Raw genomic sequence first — 25,174 nt, 5'->3', positions numbered from 1 at the left:
AAGATATATATCATATATTGATCTATAGCTTTACAATTTTTACAAGATATACTGATTTATTTTTTGACAATTTTTTAGTGTGATATATGTGAGCTTAATTAATACGGAGAAACGCCTAGAGATCTTCTGGCTAACTGCACAAGATGGTGGGATAGATGATCCGGGTTCTCTAGCCGCCACGACATTGTACTAATGTCGTTGTAACCTTTCACACTGTATTTTCTTCCCAATCTTAATGAAATTGGTCAGCCAACTTTTGGCCGACCCGGCAAAATAGACTACCAGTCTACCAGTACATATAAGTCTTGCAGGCAGATTTTCAGTTAAGCACGAGTTAAACTCAGCTGAACAAAAAATATGATCTATATAACAAGATAGAACTGCTTGAGATGTAACAACTTCCCCCATATAAATCTTCATACTACATCATATCACCTTAACACGCGGAAGTCACCGATACGCTCAAACAATTTTCTGCGCTGTCGATGCTTAAAGGCAGCTGTCCAAACAACATTCACCTGCAGTTCATAGGGACCTTGCTCACGGACACATTCTTCATCATTGTGTCCAAGAACGAGCTCAAAGATTGAGCCAGCTCCTTCAGAAACACAGACATTGAGCACCAGTTCATCATCCAAATTGACGGCTACGAAACAGCGAGTCAGATCGACTGATCCATCAGCTCCAACAACTCTGTTGCTGCCTTCCACTTCACTGTCATACAGGATGATTTTGTTCTGATCATCTCCAGTAGTCCAAGCAGTCACTTTGCCAGTGAAAAACGTGGATACAACCCCCTTAATTTTGACTGCAACAGAAGCTTCCACAGCTAATTGAACAGGACTATACACAAAATCAATTGTACTCAGGCAGCTCTCTAGCGATAAAGTCATCGGCTGCTTTGTATAGCAGATGGCATTGTGTTCTCGCACACCTTTGCAGAAATCTTTGTCGACATCGCCATCGTCTCTAATCTTCAAATTGAACTCGAAATACATTTTGTCTGTTGCACCCAGCGCTCGATTAGGTCCTGTCAGAGTTAGTGTGTCCTCCTGTAAATAGATTAGGGGAAATCATGTCAAAAATGCCACCAAAAACACCAGGCTCGATAAGTCGAATACAGTTCAGACAGTGCCAACAATATGTTAAGAGAAATTTGGGTACATAATACATACAGATAATAATTTTAGGTATATGAAACAGCCTGTGAATTGCATTTCAAATTCCCACGTTCAAATGAGCAACATGCCAATATAAATTCTTTTGTTTCCACTTTTTCCAGTACAAAACGTACATGATCCCAGAGCACTACCGTTGCACTGGATTAACAAAATAGTATAACAGGTAAAAGTACCAGGATCTTGGGATATAGAAACTAATTAAGTAAATCAAATCTCACAAAAAAGGGGAAGTCATGGATTGATTGATGTTCCAACAGTAACTGTCCTGACCCTCTTAGACAGCAGGAATGGACTACCAGGCAATCAGATTCGGTGGATATATGATATTGACAGCAAGGTTTAAGATCTGGCAGTAGGGATTTTAATGTCCAGGAAACAGGATTTCTATCGTATCAGGCGTTTCACCAGCCATTATGGAACTATGCAACCGTCTACATTTCACTTAACAATGTGAGCCTAATTAACAGGTCATTTATAGTGTAGAATATCAGACAGCGGATTGTAAAGGCAATGGCATTTGGATTTGAACAGTAAATAGTATTAATCTAGCAAGGAGGAGGAACGAATCAGTAACATACCGGCGAGGTGATGATCTGGGGATTGTTCCTGTCACGCCTGAACAGATAGACACACCTGAAATCATACTCATCCCTGGCCAGCACAGTGCCAAATACCCTGATAGGGTAACCCACATCAGACTCGGCCACCTTGATTGCAATCACATTGACAGAGTCCATCTCCCACCAGTAGTCAGGGAAAGCTAGCGACTTGATAGGTGGTCCACGTGCAAGCTTTGCTGCAAAATCAAGCCAGAGACATAAATCAAACCAGGAAAGTAAATTTTTTTAAGACATGTACAATAGTCAAAGAATGAACAAGAAACAAGGATGATATTATAACAAATGGATGTTTGATAGATCTCTCTCCCCCTTGAGCCCAACGGCACAAGGGGACCTTGACCCGCGCCCTGATCGAGGGCGCCCAGCCCATTGGCTGGTAGGCCCCCGTCACCCCGTGCCATATAAACAGGGGTGGAGGCCGGGGCGGCACACGATACGAGGTTCGCTGCCGCCGCCAATTCCACTCACAAATTTTCCTTTAATGCATTCTATGCATTGTTCTAAATCTGAGAACTCCAATAGAGGAAGAATGTCATTCTTAACTAGTCATAATTCTCCCCCTCGAAATATGGCCTAAACGACAGTGCCATAATTTCGATGAGACATCAGGAGTTCTCTTTCTTTTCTTGTTTCCTTTTGTCAATGAGGACACAACATTAACATTCTCAGCAAAAGATAACAAATAAAGCTCATCTTGCAACACAGCAAGACCAATACATGCATTATTATACCATAGTTCACATTTGCCATTTCCAAAATGGCAATCATATCCATCAAAATCCTATTTCGATACACTTATTAAATTACATAAAAAACATCTCGAAGTAAAAGTGTGAAGCCAATCGGGAGCTCTAGGCAAAGACTCCAACAGCTTCTACTTTTGCTTCAACTCCATTGGCAACTCTAATGGATCTTTTGTTTCTTTGCGTAGTCCTCGTCGAACGGAATCCCTTTAAACAATTACACGCATGAATAGTTACTCCAGAATCAATCCACCATGTGGATCTAAAATAACCAACATAATGAGATTCATTTACAAATGTAATAATGTTCTCACCTTTCTTTGCCATGATCATTTTCAGGAAGTCAGGACAATCTTTCTTGTAATGTCATGTCTTCTTGCAGTGGAGACACTGATCCTTTTCAACAGTGAAATGTTGTTGCTGAGGCAGATGCTGAGGCTATTTCCCTTTTGAGGGGATGGTTTGTGGCTCTTTTTCTTGTTATCTTTAACATAGTTAATAGAGCCACCATTGGACTCTTTGATTCTTTCCTCCTCTTGCACACAATTAGCGATGAGCTTTTCAAAATTCCATTTCTCTAGACTTATGTTGAAGTTGACAATAAAGTTGTCAAAATGCTTTGGCAATGAGGCCATAACCAGATGGACCAGAAAGTCATCTGTGATACCCAAATCCATTGGCTTCAACTTGGAAGCCATGTTGCTCATCCTAAGAATGTGGTCTCTTACACCACCCCCATGGTACCTCTCTGTCACAAGCTGCTTTATCAGCTGTGTCGCATAAGTCTTTGAAGAACCAGTAAACTGGCTCTTTATTCTTTCGAGGTACTCAGAGACGGTGTCACACTCTGGGATTGAGCCCAATTCTTTGTTGTGTTGCAAGATGAGCTTTATTTGTTATCTCTTTCTGAGAATGTGAATGTTGTGTCCTCGTTGACAAAAGAAAACAAGAAAAGAAAGAGAACTCCTGATGTCTCATCGAAATTATGGCACTATCGTTTAGGCCATATTTCGAGGGGGAGAATTGAGAGACTAGTTAAGAGTGATATTCTTCCTCCATTGGAGTTCTCAGATTTAGAACAATGCATAGAATGCATTAAAGGAAAATTTGTAAAGAGCATCAAAAAGGGTGCAAAACGAAGCGCGGGAATTTTGGAGATCATTCATACAGATATTTGTGGTCCATTTCCTGTGAAAAGTGTGGATGGCTATGACTCGTTCATAACATTCACAGACGATTACTCCCATTATGGTTATATTTATCCAATTAAAGAAAGATCAGAAGCATTGGATAAATTTAAGATATTCAAAGCTGAAGTTGAAAATCAGCATGATATAAAGTTTAAAATAGTAAGATCTAACCATGGGGGGAGTACTATGGTCGGCATACGCCTTATGGGCAAGTCCCTGGACCTTTTGCAAGGTTCTTGCTAGAGAATGGAATAGTAGCCCACTATTCAACACCGGGCGAACCTAAACAGAATGGGGTAGCTGAAAGGCGTAACCGTACCCTTATGGATATGGTGCGCAGCATGATGAGCTACTCCACCCTACCATTGGGTTTATGGATGGAGGCGTTAAAAACCGCCATTCATATCCTCAACAGAGTTTCAAGCAAATCGGTGCCCAAAACACCGTATGAGCTATGGACAGGAAGAGTACTAAAGTTATACCGCGATAACAAACCTACAGTAATGTACGCTCACAACAATCAGTCAAGTGGTGCTGCCAAACACATTGACATAAAGTACTATGTTGTGAAGAACAAAGTCCGGGATCAAACAATCAGTCTCGAGCACATTAGAACAGAAAGGATGCTCGCGGATCCGCTCACGAAAGACCTACCACCCAATGTGTTCAAGGAACATGTAGCCGGCATGGGTTTAAGGGAAGCCTTATGAATCCTGGACTACAGGGCCCAAAAGTTAAAGTATAATAGAGATGTGTATAGTGGCTGTCGAATCCATCGGCGATTAACCGTGACGATGAAACATGCTCTATGTGCAAATCTGTGATGGAATAGAAAAAGGCTAAAAGAAATAGTGAGATCAAGGGGGAGAATGTTAGATAGATCTCCCTCCCCTTGAGCCCAACGGCACAAAGGGACCTTGACCCGTGCCCTGATCGGGGGGCGCCCAGCCCATTGGCTGGTGGGCCCCTGTCACCCTGCGCCATATAAACAGGGGTGGAGGCCGAGGGGGCACACGATACGAGGTTCACTGCCACCGCCAACTCCACCCACAAAACCCTAACTGATCGAGGGGGCGCAGCCAGTGACGGGAAGCATCACGCCGCGCCACGCCTCGTCGTCCTCGCCTACGACCGCCGCCGTCATGACCATCGTCGCCGCCGTCCACGTCAAGCGCGACAACAACGACGATGGCCGGCGCCTCTTCCTCCTCCTCAACGTCAACCAGTCGTATCCCTAAACCCTCTCACTTCCCTCTCTGTTGTTTCATCCATATTTGTTCATCCACCCAAGAGCTCTACCCGACTAGATCTAAGGCTAGACGATCCTATAGAAAACCCTAACAGTGGATGGATGTACTCACACTCTTTGTCCAGGTCAAAGAAGGCTATGTTGTAGGCACAAAATCGAGTAGGAATTGAGCAAAACTGCTTGGGGTTATATTCGGTGATCTCTCGGTGTCGAACCATGTTTAGAACTTGAACCACCTTCTCATCCCATGTGAGCTCTGGTTCACTGTCCAGCTCCCAATTCTCCTCCTCCTCCTTCAGAGCAGCCATATCACTTTGATTGGCATCATCCTTAGCACACGGTTCATCAGAATCATCCCCATTCTTGTCAATGCCAAATATACTAGCGTGTTCTCCGGCCTGGCAGCCAGCCATAGCTGCAAAACAAGCAAAGTTTTGGTTTTGATGTTTCCCATCCAACAAACAAAAAAAAAATACTGCCTCCGTCTCATATTATAAGACTTTCTAGCATTACCCATATTCATATAGATATTAATGAATCTAAACACATACATATATTTAGATTCATTAACATATATATGAATGAATGAATACAATGCTAGAAAGTCTTATAATATAAAACGGAGGAAGTACCAATTAAGAGGGATATACTGACTGATGCAAACGAGTGAACAAAGCAGAACAGATGTACATGAATGATGAATGATCGATCGATTAGTTGTGGATTATATATACACTCACATGAGTAATCTTTCTCCGAGTCTATGAGGCTGCAATCACGCTCGGCAGGAATATCAAGAACTGTCAACGCCGCCTTCTCTTCCCATGTGATCTCCCGCTTACGCTTGCCTGCAACAATTGCAAGATTCAGTCCGCCGCCGCCGACGTCGTCGATTACCATACCGCCCCTCTCGCTTTCGTCCGCCATCTTGACGCTCATGCAGAAGAAGAACACGGAAAGAAAGGGACACAGGTGAGATTAGGTGCCCATACAATGCGATTTCGTCGAATCGGAAGAGAGAATCGAGGCGATCGAGGAGTGTACCGTAGACGTGTTCGCTGGCAGCCCTGATCGCCCCGTCGCCGCCGGAGGGGAGAGAGCCTTAGGGTTTTCTCTTTCTGTTTCCCCGATTATGAAGAGGCTAGGGTTTGTTTGGTGAGGACGAACGGCTTGTTTGGCAACTTGAGGGAAGGGAATTGGGAGTTTACACCAAGGAATTAATGGTGAGATTAAGATGGGAATTTGATTTTTCATCCCAGTCTCTTGTTTGGTAGAGGTGGTGGAAATTGATAGGGAGTTTAGTTGGTGATTAGATCATTAATGAAAATGGATGGCTGAGATTTGTTTAGACGAAGTAAAGGAGGAATTCCCTCCTAATTACCTGCCCCTACCCAGGTATTGAAAAGGAGGGAATTCATTCCTCAATTCCCCATCCCCATCCCCATCCCACCAAAATTCCCATGTCCCCCAACCAAACAAAACAGTTAATAGACTCATCCCTCTAAACTCCTAATCCCTCCTAAAAACTCTCTCCAACCAAACAGACCGGAAGAGTAGGTTACCTGATGGGCCTTTTTCTTTGGAAAAGACTTAACCTGATGGGCCTATATAAAGAAAACCCCTTTCACCGCAGCGGCGGCGATCGATCGACTTCTCGGTTGCGGCGTGCTAGGGTTCGAGGAGATCGCACTCGCACCACGTACGGTACGCTCGCCTCCTCGATCGATCCCCTCTTCCTCTTGGTATGCGATGCATAAAAGAACAAATCTAAATATTGCAATTTTTGCTTCTCTTCTGAATTTATAGCTGTGGCGATGACAGCATTGGCAAGATGGGTGAACTAACCAAGAAGGTCACCATGGAGAAGGAGGAGGAGCATGGAGGTGGTATGGCTGCTGGGAAGGAGGAGAAGCAGCAGCCAACTCTGAAAAAGCAGCAGCAGGTGGGAAAGGTGAAGAAGAAGTTCCTGGATTTTGGACAGGAGTTGACATGGGAGGAGAAGGTGGTGAGCGTTCTTGACATCGTTCGCCGCTATCAGTTAACTGAATACGACCCCAAGTTAAAAGAATTTACCCCTACCCGGGTCAGTTTCTGTTTCTGCAACATGGCATTCTTTGACCACGACAAAGAGTGTGAGTATCCTTTCACTTATTCTAAATTTCTAAATTTGCACGTATCATTTCATTCACTTGTCTAATTAGTTCTCGATCCGTTTATTCCTATGAATACATGTAAATTCAAGCAATATATACTTGTGAAAACTTCTTCCTCCCTATCTGTTGAGTCTCTAGATCGATGTCATGTGTAGTAATAATAATGTTCTTGTTTGATTTCTGTTTCTGGCCCTATTTTTGCAGCAAAAATTAGTCCTGGGTCTCCGATTCGCACTATCCCTTCCTCCAAGTTTGTGATGTTGGAAGGCTCTGTTAATGTCATTGCAATCAAGGTCACCGAGTCTGATTCAGGTTACCCCATCAGCATCTTTGGAACTGTGCTGGCGAGGGATAAGCAGGACTACAGATGTGTCTATTTGTTCAGGCGTGATAGGACCATCCCCAACTCAGCACCTCGCCGGTCTGTATCCGATTCGTTCCTCTTCTCGAACACATTATATTCTTGACATCGTCTGAATTATAAGTGACATGCTTTTCATTAAATCGATGTACGTGCAGGAGGATACACTAACTCTTACAGGCCCAAAGAGAGGGCTTGCTACCAAAGGATCCATGTATTTTGAGTTCAATTTGAAGATTAAGGGGGATGGGGCTACTGACAAAGATTTCAGCAAAGGTTTCATAGAACATGATGCCGTCGCTTATGAAAAGCCACTCAAGACTTTAGAACTAGAAAGTTTCATGAGTAGAGTGGCGTTTATCTATACACCTGTTCCTTATGCTGTGCAAGCTACCCTTGCTGTCAATTTCTTGGAGGGGCTGTCAAATTTCACCGGTACAGTAAGTGCTTGGACTACTGGGAATGTTGAAAATGAGATCATCTTATATGACAGTAGAGTGGAAGGGACAGAGACAACTGTTAGGAATGATGGACGTGTTACATTAACTCGTAATATAGTAGCTGTCGTGTGTAAACACAAGCTGGTGCTCAAAGTTTGTGTGTTTGAGGGTGGCAGTGAAGTTGCATGTTTTAAGTTTGTTCTAGGGCATCGTAATGAAGAATGTACTCGGAAGAAAGGCCCTTATGTGCTGCAAGTGAAGGTTAGGTGGATTGGAATCATAGAACACTACAATCGGAAAATGTGGGAGCGTATTGGGAGATTTGGAAATATTTTATGGTGATAGTATGTGAAACTCTGGGTGAATTATATGTGGCGCATACATCTCTAGCGAAGTATCTTTGTTATAGGCTGTAAAATGGGGCATGTTTTCCCGAATTTCCACGAAACTTGTTTGTTTATTGCTTAATGTGTTGGCAGTCCTGTGTGTAATGAACATGGATCGATCTAGTGTTCGTACACTGAAATATATATTATTGGTGTTAACTTTTGTGCCGTTGAAATTGTACTCCACTTGGTAATTTCTGTTTGCCTGTAAGCTCATATCTGGCTATTCTTTTTCCTGCCATTGCAATATGCAACACAAGGGTGTAAGGCTGTGTTGTAATGTAGAAGATTGAAAGTTTAGAGGCTGTTGTAACAAGTATTGCATCACTGTATTAATTGTTTGTAAGAGAAACATTCAAACCCAACACATGTACCTACTACATCAAATACATTGATAACTGGCATTACCACATCAGCATGTTTGCTTTTGCGATTACCCTGTGCAGAGATGGTTGTATGTTGCTTGGCAACATTATCGACCACAACGTGTTTTTTCGGCAATTGTTTGCTTGGAAGGACGCATCCAATTTAGACAAAAAACCAGGAATAAGCGGGTGTTCCTCATCATCGTCTTCGGTTTAAAGGCCAGCGACATTTTTAGACAAAACCAGGAATTTCATAATTAATATATCCTACATCATCCAATTTCTGACATGTGAAAAATCTATAATAGAAGTGTAACAAATGGAGCAAAACACATGCATATGCTCCTGCTTGCTATTGCAGCACAAAGTGCATAAACATTACAGCACTTTGTACTGAAAACAGTTGGGTCGAAAAGGTTTATTAACCTTGAAAGTATAATATAACCTATCAGGGTTCATTCCAGTAACAGAAAATGCCGCCATCACTCTATCAACGATTTTCAGTATTACTTGATGTATGTGCGGAGACCGGAGATAAGAGACGGCCTTGCCCGAAAAGAATCACAAATTGCATATCCAGGTAGAACTGTAAAGGAAGGTGAAAATAATAAGAATGATAGTTGGTGTCATAAGATCAGAAGAAGAAAAAGAGGAGCTCACCTGCTGAAAGTCCAAGGGGACCCATAGCCCTTGGTCCCTCTTCAATCTCTTCCCAAAATCTCTGGTCCTCTGACAGACACAGTATGACTGTTTCTGTAAACCGCATCAGTAGGAATGTAGCAAACCTTTCCCCTACTAACAAATTAACATATATGCCACAGTGCTCGCATGACGTTTAACTTTGCATATAATTCCTGCAATAATATAGATGAGATGCTGCAAAAGGTAATGTAATAGCATAAGCAATAACAAGGAAAATTGTAAGCTGGATGCAACTCCTTTTAACATATAAACATGAAAGAAGGGAGTTATAGACCACAGATTCACAAAAATAGTTTGGTTTACCCATTGTAGGACAATCCATCCACAAAACAATATGCATTTTACAGTCGTTGGATAGTATTTTTCAGAATTTGAAGACATTAAACTTTTGTTGGTTTTTTTTCACCGGGCCGGCAAAGATGCCGGCCGAAGTATATTAAGATAGAGCAAAGAATGTACATTATTTGTTACAAGCAGGACCACATCCCTAAGAGAGGCAGAAAAAGCCGTCGCTCAAAGGAGATGGGGAGCAAACACACAAAAAACCTCTCCCAACAGAGCTACAACAAGCCTTCTCACGGAGGAGGGATCAAACCCGCCGCCAGCCACATTTCCCATTCATCCTTGATCGTCGCGAATAGGCAGGCCGGTGACGAGGCTCGGCCATCGAACACGCGAGCGTTCCGTTCCTTCCAGATCAGCCAAGTCACCAAAATCACGCCCGCGTCAAAGGTTTTCCTCTCCTTCTTGGTAACCACCTTGCGCGCGGCACACCACCAAGTGGGCAAGTCATCATCTGGCACTGCATGAAGGAGGCCAATCCTGCCCCTAACTAGCCCCCAAACTTCATGGGAGAAGGCGCAGTTAAGGAAGATGTGGGTGCAAGATTCGATATCTTTGGAGCAAAGATGGCAGATTGGAGCCAGATGCCATCCACGCCGTTGCAAATTATCAGCCGTAAGGCAGGCATTCTTCATGGCGCAGAACATAAAGAATTTGCAGCATTCCGGTGCGCGTGACTTCCAAATAATCTTGCCCAGCAAACATCGAGTACGACCAGCGGATAGCAACGAGTAGGCTGACTTGACGGAGAAGGTTCCGTTCTTCGCCGGCCACCAGACCGCCGCGTCAGCCACCGCGGGCTCAAGCTGTATCGAGGAAAGTAGGTCCCAGAGGGCAAAGAAATCCAGGTAAGCCTGAATGGATAGCCCGCCCCTGATTTTGGTTTTTTAAATTTACAACTACAAATTCCTTCTGGTTAAAGCACAACTCAAGCAGAACTTTATTTCTTCCCAGATAAAATAGCATATCTGAACATTTACGACAATCCAAATTTCCTCCTGTGAAAATCCAATAATAGTTTATTACTACCAGATTACTATACACCCTCATGCTGTTTTGGCATGCTTCCTTTTATTTATTTTCATCAAAATATAGTCTTAAAAGAATATCTGACATGTGGTTCAAAATATCCTACAAAATAAGATTTGTGTACGATTTAGTTCAGAACTAAACCAACCCCAAATAAACAATAAAAGTATAAAATAATCCCAACCAAATCTTCGATAACCAAAATAACATCTCCATGCATTCATAAAGAGAACTTCTGGTGCTACGGTACTTGTTAAATTTTTCAGGAAATAATAATCATATAGATCAGAGAGCACATGATGCAAAGACATATGCAAACTAAGCAAACCACACAAATAATTACATAGGAACACTTACTGTGGTAGACCACAAGGGTATATCCTGAGCAACCACAATTGATGAATATATGTCAAGCATGTATTCATTACTAAAAGCTCCCAAGTTCACAAAACAATAGCTTTTGCCACATGTTGTAAAATGGACTGATCACCTAAGTACATTAGTCCTAGCAGGCAGTTGATCACAGCCCATTCCTAAATGGGCTGGAAACTGCTGCTTAAGCTTTAAAAGCAAACAAAGGCATGCAGCTGCACATAAATCCCACCTACAACCAGATGCCTAAGTGTTAATATCAAGTAGAACTGTACAAGTAGACCTAAGCTATCCTTCTCTACATATCTTTGTAAGGGCCTTCCAGTTTCTTGGAGAAACTAATATATAGAGCTTGGGACAGATCAATAGTAATAATAGGAATGTGATCCAATGATCATGAGTTGCTTAATGATAATCTACCAGGTGTTTTATTCTTCTTCAATTCATTTGCATGCTCAATGAAATTGCCCTGCAGCTAAGATTTCATTAATCTTTGATGGAAGCATCAATGTTCAAACAAACTATAAAGGATAAGAACTTAGAGCTGACCGGCACAAAAAGAAAAAGCATTAATTGCTTCCGGTGATTCGAATTAACAAGTTGCTAAAATTGGAATCATGGGGGCTTTCCCCTCGCAAATGCCTTACATTAAAGGATGCAACATCACAACATATAAAATCTCAAAATAGAGGATTGGCTTGCCCAGACATCATAGTATACGCGCGTTACAATTGCTGCAATCACACAGTAATATTTCTTCTACAATTGATGCATTTTGCATTTGTGCTTAGAAACATCTTGGCAAGCTGAATCACTGCAGCTAGGAGCACATTGACAAATATTAGCTGGCTGAATTCAAAGGGATGAGGGCGCAGAGACTGGAGATAGAACCTGCAATGTGTGGTGGTGGAGCTCTCACTCACACTCTCACGTCCGCGCCGTCGAGTGCCAGACTGCCAGCTAGCCGGCTTCACCGTTGATCCATGGAGACCACAAGAACCATATGCATGCGTGTTCTTGTCCGCAGAAGCTGGAGTCCTAGGTTCAAACTGATCCAAACTATGGAGGAAATTAAGAAACAAGAAATTAGCGAAATATCCTGGAAATTTGAATCGAAATATTTGGAAAAAAAAAGGGAAAAATTGGGCAAAACTGCATGGTGGAGCACCTGACCACCACACCACTGCTCGCGTCGCGTCGCTGAGGACGCCGCCGCCGCCGCCTTCGCGCGTCGCCGCCCGCGCGCATGCCATTTACACCACCGGGAGGATGGGGAGGCTGCTGTTCCAAGATTAGCTTCCCCCGCAAGCTAGTGGAGCTAGCTAGCTACAACCAAGCAAGCCTCGGAGGACGAGGCGGAGGCGAAGGCGCGCGGCGGCCCCAGCCCCGGCGGCGGCGGCGGCGAGGTGGGTGGGTGGGTGGGTGGGTGCGGCCACGACGAGGGTTTGGGAATTTGGATGGGTGGGGGAGGCATGGCATGATGTGCTAGCTGGACTCTCTCTCTCCCTCTCTCTCTCTCTCTCGCCAATAAGACAAAACAACCCATGAAAAAAAAAAGAAAAGCAAGCAATGCAAAAAAGAAGAAGAAGAAGGCAGCCGTGGTGGCCGTGAGCCCATGCCTCTCCTCGGCTCCTCCCCGACGCCGCCGCCGCCTCTTCCCCACCGCGCGTGAGGAAGACGACCACCTCACCGTCCATCCACTCACACCAAAGCACTTGTACTCCCATTTCTCAACCGCTTCTTCTTCTTCTTCTTCTTCTTCTTCTTCTTCTTCTTCTTCTTCTTCTTCTTCTTCTTCTTCTTCTTCTAAAACCCTCTTAAACCCTCTCCATAGCATATCGCTTTACATCAATGGCGCCCAAGAGGAGGAAAGAGGCATCCACCTCCACCACTATCTCTCCCCCTCTACCCGTACGTTCTTCTTCCTCTCAATAAATTTCTCAACCGATCGATCGCAATTTCTCGGATTTTTTTTTTACTTGTAAAGTAATCGATCGGTGTGTATCTCTTATCTCATCATCTTTTTCTTGCATTGAACAGCCCGGCCATTCATCAATCTTCTACCTGGAGTTAAGCAATCTCGCCACAAGCTATGGACAGCTGATGTCCGCGATTTCATCTGAGGCTGAGGTTATCATAACTCTGGAATCGCCCTCCAACAGCAAAGGGGTAAAGCAGTTTTGCAAGATATCCGACAAGCTGTACACTCCGAGCGGTGGAACATTCCTAGTGCAGATCACACCAGATAACTCAAGTCCTTTGGAAGATCGGCTCACTCTGCTATTCAGATGGAAAGACCTATATTTCGAAGCATTTCATAGCAAAGGTATACAAGAGTTACTTATACCATTAATTAGTTTGCTTCCATATGCATGCATTCAAGTTGATCTTACTAAGAGGCTTGAAATTTTTACTCTGTATGCTCAAGAATTAATCGATTGGTCATCATCAACTGTGTTGTAAAATTATCTCGCCCTCATACATATATGTACATGTTTTTTTTCGTGAACGTGCAAAACGTCATTCTATTTAGACGAAAGTAAGTCTGTAAACATGTTCTTGCTCACATTCGATTTTAGAGTGCTAATTATATCACATTCCCTTGATCTCTTTTTCTGAACAATCAGGGAAATGGTACAGGATGGGGGATGCTGAGGAGACTCTCCCTCCAAGATCCCAGCTGAATTATCCCATGAAGGAGCATCAGGGAATTGTGAAGATCCCGTTTGAAACCACATATGAGAGTGTTCTTGGGAAGAAGTCGTTTCAATGTGCCCCGATGGGTCCGGGTAGTTTCCACCGCTGCTACAAGACTCTGATGACATCCGGAGAGGTTCATAAAGATTCATTGAAGCAACTTCTGGGACATGGTTTCCCACTCGCTTTACCTGTGATGGGTATCTCTGAGCCCCTAAGGTTTCCCCTTTACCAGGAGTGGCTTCAGAATGTGTTGATCTTAGCTGGTGCCTCTGATGGAGATCAGCTTGATCGCGATCCATTGGACAACATGTTCGATAAGGTAGTTCCAGCCGAGCACTCCGACAAGTTCAACGCGTGGGGGACAATTTCTGATTGCATGTATGAGAAAAGGGTGACACTCCGGTGCAATATACTTGAAGTATTCTACTCCGAGTAGAATTAATCTGGACCCTTTATTTTAAAGGGCAGGTAAGTAATCTTCTAATATCCTTTAGGGGTAATTTTGGTATGGGATGTTTTATTCTGGTCGCATTGGTTCGCATCTTCGGTTCGCATCGCAGGTGTGGATACCGTCCCCCAATTCCTCCCCCGACCTCGCCGCCTTGCCCGCCTCCGTCGCCGTCCGTATCGCTCGTCGGCAGCCGCCTTCTCCGCCTCCTCAGTCGCCGTCCGTCTCCTCCGCCCGCGTCGCCTTCTCCAGCCCCCTCCGTCGCCGTCCGCCTCCCCCGCCCTCGCCGCCTCCTTCAACGCCATTGTCGGCCTCCCGTTCACCTCCATCGTCGCCTCCGTCGCCCGTCCATCTCCCTCGCCACGTTCATCGCCTCTAGTGCCCTCGCGGCCCTATGCCCCATCCACCTTCTCTACCTCCAGCGACCTGTGGCGGCTGCGGCGTACGTGCTCGGCGCCTCGGCAAGGAAGAATCCCCGTCGGACGGTCGATTTTTAATAAAACAAATATTTCCGGTCGATCGCTCGTATAATATAGCGGAACGGATTAATTCGGACAAAATAACTATTACGTCCGGGACGGTCGATTTTTAATAAAACAAATATTTCCGGTCGATCGCTCGTATAATATAGCGGAACGGATTAATTCGGACAAAATAACTATTACGTCCGGGACGGTCGACTTTTAATAAAAACAAATATTTCCGGTCGATCGCTCGTATAATATAGCGGAACGGATTAATTCGGATAAAATAACTATTACGTCCGGGACGGTCGATATTTTAGAAAACAAATATTTATGAGTTCCTACAACAACGGGATTAAAATCTTGTCGGAACTTATCGAACTTCCTGCGTTGTATTAACGCTCTCCTATTATTCCGTTTTGAACACACGAGGTTTTTAAAACTAACAGTACCGATATCCGAAAACATGGTTTTCACGTACTTACTCGGCCGAGTCGATTTGTAAGAAAACAATCTCCAGTCGATAGCTCATATATTATAGCAGAACGTATTATTTTTGACATACAAAATTAAGTCGCCGACCGGGTCGTTTTATGAAAAGAATGGATTTCCGGTCGATCGCTCATAAAATATAGCGGAACGGATTAAGTCGCACCGTGGGGACCGGGTTGCTTTTTTAAAAACATGGATTTCTGGTCGATAGCTTGTATATTATAGCAGCACGGATTAATTTTGGACAAATAAAAAATTAAATCGCACCGTCCGGACCGGGTCGCTTTTTTTAAAAACATGGATTTCCGGTCGATAGCTAGTATATTATAGCGCAACGGATTATTTTTCACAACTATAAAAAATTGTCGGAACTTATCCTGTGTTATATTAACGATATCTTTTTATTCTGTTTTAAACTCACGAGGTTTTTAAAACTAATACTACCGAACTCGGCTGAGATTAGGTAGTAGAAGTATAACAGAATTTCCGTACTCTAACTGAATTTTTTTCATGCATAATTATCTGTTTTTTTTCCTGCAGAATTTTGCTCATATGTTTTTCTGCCGAATTATCTGTTCTTTTTTAAACCGAATTATCTGTTATTTTTCCCTGCCGAAATTTATGTTTCTCGTAGCCGCGGATTTACAATAGCTAATAACTGTGTATCATATTGATCTTCTATTTTTTTCGTAACAAGCTATATATATATATATATATATATATGTATATATATATATATATATGTATATATATATATATATATATATATATATATATATATATATATATATATATATATATATATATATATATATATATATATATATATATATACATATATATATATATATATATACATATATATATATATATATATATATATATATATATATATATATATATATATATATATATATATATATGTCGATATATGATACAGTTCTCGGTTTCTTTACAACATGAGGCCAAATTACGAGCCCCCCATGAGGAGCAAACAAAAACAATCTGCTCCCGCGATGACGGGCACAAACCAACAGAAGAAAGAACGGGTATGTCTTTTTAAATGAAATTTTCACTCTCAGCTCTTGTATACATCACTACTGGAAATCATACACTCCTTAAGCAAAAAATACATCCGATCTGAGGTGCTATGATAAGTATAGCAGATATGACTAGATTATTTAGGAAGATAGTCTCTTTCCTGATGAAACTGCGTGCCTCTTTTGAGCTCTGGCTAGTCTCTGTATCAAATGTTTAGAGGACATAGCAGCCTCACAGAGAAAACACCATGGCAAGATGTCCCAAGAAATATGGGCCTGCTACATGGGATAATACAGGCAACAGTTTAAAGGGGTCAGGTTTAACTCATACTGCAGCACCATACACTTTTGTTACCCAACATATAGCTGATTTTCCCACCTAATAGAGCGTATATAGAATCAATTTTTTAGTGAATTAAACAAATGCTAAAGCTCCCATAACAGAACTTGGCAGCAAGTTGAAATGCTAAAGCTCCCCCTGGTACATGTACAAGCTCCAACTTTGAGAGATCTGGATCCTTGGATTCAGCTACCATTCTTTGTATTGTTCCACACATACATACTAGAGGGAACTGCAAAAACAGGACAGAAGTATACTATGATTATACCCATTTTGCAACTGTACTTTAGTATATAAAATCTTTTATTAATCTTGCAGAGATAAATATGAAATACATTTTCATTGCTAATACCTTCCAATGAAAGCTCCTTCCACAGACACAAGAAAAGAAAACACCATATGAAAGCTCAAAAAGCATTTACAACCTTAACCCTGATTTTCCCGTGAACCAATTACTGCTTTGTCTCCAATTACGCACTCTTATATTGACTAACACCTTCATCCTATATGTTCAGAAATCCCTGCCGAGCCAAACCCCCACCCCACCCCCACGCCCACCCCCACTAAGAAAGATATAGTACAAAAAAATATATGCTTGCATAATTATCACATCAGTAAGGATATAGTACATTATGATTTATATGACCCCAAATGGTAATAAGGTGTTCACTTCAATCACATTGGTTCTCATGTTAAGAAAATTAATATGGATTAGTACCTTATGATGTGCAATACAGTGCACCATTAGGATTCATGGCTGCTGTATATATGAGCATTTGCATAAATTTTCACAAGGACTAAACCTTATTATCTTTTCTGTTAATCAGGGAACTCTAGTTTGCTCTCCATATGCCATGTATGAGGTAATACTCCATCTAAGTCCACGTCAAAAGGAAGCTATCGAGGGTTCAGGTCTTGGCAACTTGCTAAAGATTGACAACATACATATTGACCGAAACTTGTACAATGAGATTGCAAGAAGCTACGACAAGGAGAAGAAAGCATTCAATATTAATGGTACCTTCGTAACGATGACACTCGATGATGTTGATTGTTTGCTTGGACTGCCATCAAAAGGAGATGACATATTTGAGGCACCAAAAATCAATAAACCAGAATTGTTCAACCTGTACAAAAAGGAAGGTCAAACAACAATTACTTTACAAGCATTACGGGAAGCAATAATCAACTCCTCAAGCTACGATGACCACTTCATTCGAAGATTTATTCTTTTCTCAATTGGATCATTCATATGTCCTACAACTCAAAGATATGTGCGCTCAGAATATCTCAATCTCGTCGACGACGTTGACAAAATGAGGGAACTAAACTGGTCTAGTCTAACACTGAATCAGTTACTGAAAGGCATAATAAAATTTAGAGAGAAGACAACAAACATTGAGGGGAACGTATGCCTCTTACAGGTTCGTTTCAAAATTTAGTATGTTTACAAAATTGTCATGAACATATTTTCATATCAATACTCATTATCTAATGTTCAAATGCTTGCAGATTTGGTATTGGGAAAAAGTGCGAATAGATAAATTGGCTGCGACAATATATCATTCTAGCCGTCAAAGGCCACTAATTCAGTACTGGGACAAAAAAAAGAAAAAAAGCGAATTTCTTACCTTTTTGGACAAGGGAAGGTAACTATCTCATTTTTAATACTATATACTAATTATATCAACTGTCTGTAAAATCTCTAATACCCCTTTTTCACTAAAAATAGGTTGTCGACGACATTAGGGGAACTATACATTGCAATGAAATCCCCGATGAAAAAGCGCACGACAATGACTCAGAAACACGTAGCAATGAAGATTTTCAAGGCACTTCTGAAGAGGTATATATTATGGGGTTTTAATACGAACTCTATTTAACAAAATATGTTTGACATCCTTTTCTCACTTGTGCTATTCAGATACACTCTATAACATCCACTGAACAATCAGCCGACATCACTTTACAAGAAAGGTTACAAGAAAGCATCCAAACTTTACAAGATAATTTCAACGATTTCACAAAGGATTTTTGGCCACGTATGCGATCATTGATACTAGATTGCATGGAAAATGATTCAAAATGCCCAAAGCGAAAAGATAGTACGCATGTGTTTGAGGTAAACATCATATGCTAGACTGTTAATCATTATTACTTATGTATATACACCGCTAAAAAAAGGTTGACGCTATTGCAAGATGTTGAACAAGAACAAAATGATCCCGGGGAGCATGTATCAAATCATAACGAAGAGTCCTATATAAACCAAAATGTAAACATGACTAGTGAAACGAAGGTAAACTAAATTTTATTTCTCTCGCTAACGTTACTACATCTTATCATAATACTGACGTGTACTTTATTACCTAACAGGACAATAGTAACCAGAGCAATCAAAGCAGGAAGAGGCTTACAGGTCCTACAGGAAGAACATACAAACCAACTAATCGGACTGACTTCATCTACGAAACAAGGGGTAAAAAGAAGGACATAATAAGAACCCAAGCACAGACAAAGAAAACGATAGGTACTATGCTATTTCATATTTACATATGCTCATGTCAATGGTACTAACTTTCCTCCTTTTCAAGCACAAACGAATAAAGAAGCTTACATGCCAGACACAGACGAATTACGGTGTGAAAAAAAGAGGAAACAAAACAACCAAACACCGTATGAAATATCTGAATGTATGAACTCTCTACATCATCCATAATTTTTAACTTATATTCTATGTTTGTGTGTTACTGATTTGACTTACCCTTTTCTAGTGTACATCGAGAAGGAAGATCTTACCCAACAAATCATAGACAAAAACCCACCAAAGAACGCCTTAAGAGGTCAAAAGAAGACAAAAACGAATGGCCAGACACCGTTAAAAAATTCAGAAGGTAATGCCTAACCATTTAACATTTATATAGATCTATTACTAATTTGTCGTACCTATGTAGAGTTGACTAAAAAAGAATACCCTTTCATTACCTACATTAATAACACCGAGGATAACAAAGTGATGGTGCATATTGAAGAAGTGGAGGTTAAACGGAAAAAAATGAAAGTACTAACACAACCAGCTTTCTTGAATGATGATGTAAGTTCGCCTATTTAACAAGCCTACTATTCTTTTATAACTATATTTGTTATGTAACTCAACTAAACTCAAATTCAGGTCATGGATGCATACATTCAATGCCTCCGCTATAAAGAGAAAGGAATCAGGGGAGATGGCAAGGCCTTCCTAGAGATGGCCATTACAACAGGTCTACTAAATGTAGAGGGAGCGCATGTCGAAGCAAGCGAACCTCGAGATAAATGATGGATTAGAGATATGGCACGCGACTATCTAGCATTTGACATGGTAATACTTATTTAAGCTATCTATGTAATGGGTAATTCAATTTATGACTCAATCTTACTGTTGAACATCTGCAGATTTTCCTCCCAATTAATATTAAAGATACACACTGGTACCTAGCCGTTCTTAACGCCAAGCGACGTGAGGTGCAAATACTAGATTCGCTCGCAAAGCCAATCAGTAAAGATCGACCCGATCTAAGGCGTGTGGTAAGCGATACACTTCCACTTGTATAATTCAAATCGGTTTTGCTATATTTTAACCGTACCAACGTTGCACAAAACTTCCCAGCTGCTAGCTATCGAGAGGGGATTACACGGGATAGAGAATCAGCATCCACAGTTAAAACACGATTGGCCTGATTTCAATATTACCGAATGGGAGTACAACAAAGTCCAAAAATTGCCAAAGCATGGAGACGGGTGGGTGACTCAAACTCTTCCACATGATATTCACATTATTCAATTACGGAAACGTGTTATCCTAACGACTAAATTCTTGTAGCGTCTCGTGCGGCCTGTACACCCTTAAGTTCATGGAGCATTGGACCGGATCTTATCTCCCAAAAATTCAACTACAGGTAACTACAACAACCTCTATTCATATTTTGCACCACTGCTTCCCAATACGAAAAACCATTTAAAATGCACTCCCTTTACATTATGCAGAAGGAAGTAAAAACATTTCGACAGGACTTAGCCGGAATTTTGATCAACTCCGAACTGAACAACATTAAAGATCGTCCACTGCTACCAACCACGACATAAATGGATCATCTGTCATACATTTACCACAATTACCTTACTATGCTCTCTTACCCTTATTAAATAATTTATATACTACTTGGGTATTTTATGGATCCCAAACATTGATGCCTTTTTGAGATAATATTCATAGTTCATATTTCAATCCATTTGAGAAGGAGCGGTATATGAAACCTTACGCTTCGGGGTGACTCAGCGCAGTCAGCTGTTGACGTCACCGACGTGCGTCTGCTACAATGTCGCACCTGAACACCGATAACCCCTTCGCCGGCATGCGGATCCCCTTCGCGCATGCCACTCTTCGCGCATGCCACCGTCTTGCAAACTGACCCTGCTCCCAACCATTCAATCAAATAATCAATATACAATACAATGGATTCAAGAACAAACAACCTGTGAAATTTGATTCCTACCAACACTGTGGAATTTGATTGCTATCATGCTATGATCACCACCTGTATATATCATAGATTACATCCTTCCAGAGCCTGGTAATCATAGAAGAACATAGAATCAAAATTCCATACTCACAACGACTGATCAACCCAGAAATCTCAGTGCTAATTTGCACTTGGAAGGTGATAGTGTTATGGCAATCCACAATATCTGCACTTGAACCATAATATGAAAAAAAAATTAAGTGCAATGTTGTCCTGTCTGAACAAAATGGACCAACTTTGAAGGAAAAATATTCATGCAAATATGGTGATCTGGACAAATTTTAATTTTAAAATGCTATTAGTTCACATATATCTTGATCTATAATATGCTCCACAAATATACCAAATAACCAATGCAGATTACCTGTCGTGGATCATGTACAAAATTCAAAATACAACCACAGTTTTTTGTACACAGTGAACATTAATGTTGTGCCCATTCAACTATAATTTTTAAGCCAACCATAGATTCATGCACGTCTGGAAAAGAAAAGGGACTGCATAATCATTTTGAAAGACTATTTAACAATTGAGCGCTTAATTTATTGTACTAAATCAAACCGAGGCACTAAATAAAACAGAACCAAGCATTAGCTTTCAAGCACATATGCAGAATGTGAGATACGTCAGAATGCATGGAAGCAATATCGAAGCCATATCAAACAGGAAGCAACGGCTGCAGCCAACATGCAGTCCTCAAACTGTCCATTCATCTGGTGGATCAGTCAACCATTCAATCAAATAATCAATATACAATACAATGGATTCAAGAACAAACAACCTTTATCTGCAAAATCATAACAGTAGTGGTTGGTATATTAAGATGCTGCTTAGGTGAGCACTATAATGAAGGCTGAAGCAACAGAGTAAATGAGTAATCTCGCATTAGAAGATGATACTCTTTACCAACTTCTCTTCGTTGTCTTTCTGATACCGTATAACTGAATATTGGTAAGAAAAGTATGGTAAGATTTGAGGATTCAGAATGTACCTGAAGCTCGGCTGTCTCCTCTCGATTCCTTGCATAGTATCTGAACACTGAAGAGGGAAAAAATTGAAAATTAACCAAAAAAAACTGCAATTCAAGACAATAGACTAATAGAGTAGTAGAACTGTGATTAATATGACCCAGTTAGTAGTACTCCTACTAACTAATAGAGTATTGCTTACACTGGGTTAAATCAGTTGCCAAGGGCATGTTCAGACTTCAGAGAAGGGGGCGGCTAGGTCGATGGCGACAGCGGTGGAGTGGAGAAGGCTGCGTCGGTCCATGGGGAGGAGAACGTGGCGGTGGTGGCGCGGGGAGGCGACGCAGCGAAGAGGACTCGTCGCGCGCCGGCGGAGGCGGGTGGAGGGGCGACTACGTCACGCGACTCGCTGGACAAGGGGGCGGGGGAGGAGGACGGCAACGGTGGGGGCTCACAAGCCGGCGCTGAGACGCGGGCGGAGGAGAAGGAGGGGAGGGCGATGAGGAAGGGCTTTGACGGAGGGAAGCCGCCGATATCGGGGGAGGCGGGGAGGCGGACGTCGACTGAGGGGCGCTGGCGGTGGAGAAGGCGGCGAGGAAGGGCGAGTGCGGCGAGGGAGCGTAGAAGGCGACGGCGCTGGACAGGCGACGGAGGCGGCGAGGGAGATGGACGGCGGCGGAGGCGGGGATGGGGTGGACTGGCGACGGGAAGTGGTGACGAGAGGAATCGGATAAGGATAGGGTGAGTAAGAGACCGAAAAAATACGATAATACCCCTACGCGATTTTTTTTCTCTTGACGAAAACACCCTTCTATATTTCTACTTCCACTAATACTGGTGGGAGTATAATTAGATCTCAGCCCTACAATTAAATACGACCAATGGCCCAGATTAATTTCTACTCCGAGTAGAAAGCACCGGAGTGGGACTGATGAGAAAAGGGGTTTCAAGGAGCTAACATTCGAGGCGACAGCGAAGATGATTGGGATCATCAAGAGGAGCACAACATTTCCTTTGCCAAAACCAGAGCCTCAGTACCGGAGGAAGGGAAGCAGTTCATCTTCTAAAGGAAAAGAGATTTGACAACGGGCTGTCAAGATCGATAGAGGCTGAACAGTAACTATTAGATCGTCTGCTAGATACTAGTACTACATATAGCTATAGCGATGCAAAAAAACCCTCACTTCTGTCATTCTGTTTTGTTTGTGTCATTGTTCATATCGTCCTCTTACAACTACTGGATTCAGAACTAGTGGCGGGTGTGTGCATGTGTAGCGGCCTTACAAACATGAGTAGCTGTAGGTGAAACAGTCAGTAGCTAGTATGCATGAATGATCAATCGCGCGCTTGATTAATGATGTGATGATATGATGATCAATTTCGGATGCACTATATATATAGCTGCAATTCATTGGTTTATCTAGTGCATATAAATTGATTGGTTAATTTGACAAGCTAGCTAGGTTAATATGATTGGATATATACTATCTCCGTTTCAGGTTATAAGACTTTCTAGCATTGTTCATATTCATATAGATGTTAATGAATCTAAATACACATATATGTCTTGATTCATTAACATATATATGAATGTGGACAATACTAGAAAGTCTTATAATATGAAACGGAGGAAGTACCATATATAAGGGTGATCCCTTATATATGGTTTCTAATCCTTCGAGAGGGTGATCCCTCTCCTACACCTTTTTCTCTCAAATTCAACACAAAATAGCTATGGATATTTCTAAAAGTTTTTTAACAATGTAGAGTATAGTGGCATTTATCACTCCACCAAAAAAAATCAAGTTCAAACACAATCTACACATTGAGGGGGGGGGGAAAGAGACTTGAGTGTGAATAGCACCTATACTCGATCATACGTCGGGTTTGCTTTTTCTCAACGTGTGATTTTGGTAATTTAGAATTGAGATTTTGTGAAGTGGTCCTATATGTATGTCGTATGAATGTTATCAATATTAGAACTTTTTCATAATTATTTAGATGATGTTTAAATAAACGACAGGTCCTCGATGGATTAAAATAGTTTGATATATATTATCTATGTTCGTGTCACTGGTGGAGAAACCCTTTGTAGTCCCGGTTTGTAACCCCCCTTTAGTCCCGGTTTCTAAACCGGGAGTACCAATCCGGGACTAAAGATCGCTATCTTCAGTCCTGGGTGAAATAACCGGGACTAAAGATAGCTCAGCCACATGGCCGGCTGAGTCTTACCAACCGGGACTAAAGATCGAGCTGACCTTTTTTTTTTTTGCATGGCCCTGTTGCTGCATGGTTTATATATATATATAAACCATGCATATATATATATATATATATATATATATATATATATATATATATATATATATATATATATATATATATATATGTATATATATATATATATGTATATATATATATATATGTATATATATATATATATGTATATATATATATATATATGTATATATGTATATATATGTATATATATCTATATATATGTATATATATATATATATATATGTATATATGGTTCAGTACATATGTACATGCATAATATATATGTATTTATACATATATATGTTATGCAAATGCAAATGCATATGTGTATATGTATATATATATATATATATATATATATATATATATATATATATATATATATATATATATATATATATATATATATATATATATATATATATATATATATATATATATATATATATATATATATATATATATATATATATATATATATATATATATATATATAACCAAAATATATTTACATTATAGAAAATGTGTACACATGCATATAGAAACATATGTAGTCATGTATTAATTACAATCCATTATATGTCCTAGCTAGCTACGATTTCGACGTAGTAGTAGTACTCGCTGCTAGCTCAGAAACTAAAGACCGATGAATTGTGTTTCCGTCGTAGTAGAATTCACCCTTAGGATCAAGGATTTCTTCGTTGATGAATCCCATGAGTTGTTCTTGAACCGCCGCGATAAATTCCT

At 41.1% G+C, this 25,174-nt stretch overlaps 3 protein-coding genes and 1 long non-coding RNA gene across 4 annotated transcripts; 2 read left to right on the top strand and 2 right to left on the bottom strand.

Annotated features, from left to right (window-relative positions):
- Nucleotides 1-345: 345 nt before the first annotated feature.
- On the bottom strand, nucleotides 346-5,925 carry LOC4344596 (uncharacterized). The gene is made up of 4 exons (XM_026027472.2): nucleotides 5,724-5,925; nucleotides 5,096-5,398; nucleotides 1,760-1,977; nucleotides 346-1,052 (listed from the first exon to the last, which is right to left on the bottom strand). Exons 1-4 carry the CDS (start codon nucleotides 5,920-5,922, stop codon nucleotides 432-434), a joined length of 1,341 nt encoding a protein of 446 aa, XP_025883257.1. The 5' UTR covers nucleotides 5,923-5,925; the 3' UTR covers nucleotides 346-431.
- A 706-nt stretch (nucleotides 5,926-6,631) lies between these two features.
- Nucleotides 6,632-8,519, top strand: LOC107277450 (uncharacterized). The gene is made up of 4 exons (XM_066303647.1): nucleotides 6,632-6,687; nucleotides 6,790-7,115; nucleotides 7,341-7,557; nucleotides 7,656-8,519. The coding sequence occupies exons 2-4, from the start codon at nucleotides 6,815-6,817 to the stop codon at nucleotides 7,666-7,668; spliced, it is 531 nt and encodes a 176-aa protein (XP_066159744.1). The 5' UTR covers nucleotides 6,632-6,687; nucleotides 6,790-6,814; the 3' UTR covers nucleotides 7,669-8,519.
- On the top strand, nucleotides 7,710-8,279 carry LOC136351187 (uncharacterized). Its single transcript, XM_066303498.1, has one exon. It carries the CDS (start codon nucleotides 7,710-7,712, stop codon nucleotides 8,277-8,279), a length of 570 nt encoding a protein of 189 aa, XP_066159595.1.
- Nucleotides 8,520-8,917: 398 nt separating the features above from the next.
- LOC107281853 (uncharacterized) lies at nucleotides 8,918-12,636 on the bottom strand. The gene is made up of 4 exons (XR_010742899.1): nucleotides 12,302-12,636; nucleotides 12,025-12,192; nucleotides 9,349-9,542; nucleotides 8,918-9,274 (listed from the first exon to the last, which is right to left on the bottom strand). It is a non-coding gene; the product is annotated as an uncharacterized lncRNA (long non-coding RNA).
- Nucleotides 12,637-25,174: the final 12,538 nt, after the last annotated feature.

Source organism: Oryza sativa, chromosome 8 (genome assembly GCF_034140825.1).
Source record: "Oryza sativa Japonica Group chromosome 8, ASM3414082v1".
In the NCBI taxonomy this organism is placed as follows: Eukaryota; Viridiplantae; Streptophyta; class Magnoliopsida; order Poales; family Poaceae; genus Oryza; species Oryza sativa.
This window is presented reverse-complemented; position numbering and strand designations above follow the sequence as displayed.

Coding starts and splice junctions, on each gene's coding strand:
- LOC107277450 (XM_066303647.1), top strand. CDS start 6,815: ATGGGTGAACTAACCAAGAAGGTCACCATGGAGAAGGAGGAGGAGCAT. Junction 7,116..7,340: donor CTTTGACCACGACAAAGAGT/GTGAGTATCCTT, acceptor CTATTTTTGCAG/CAAAAATTAGTCCTGGGTCT.
- LOC136351187 (XM_066303498.1), top strand. CDS start 7,710: ATGTATTTTGAGTTCAATTTGAAGATTAAGGGGGATGGGGCTACTGAC.
- LOC4344596 (XM_026027472.2), bottom strand. CDS start 5,922: ATGAGCGTCAAGATGGCGGACGAAAGCGAGAGGGGCGGTATGGTAATC. Junction 5,399..5,723: donor CTCGGAGAAAGATTACTCAT/GTGAGTGTATAT, acceptor CTTGTTTTGCAG/CTATGGCTGGCTGCCAGGCC. Junction 1,053..1,759: donor CCCAGATCATCACCTCGCCG/GTATGTTACTGA, acceptor ATCTATTTACAG/GAGGACACACTAACTCTGAC.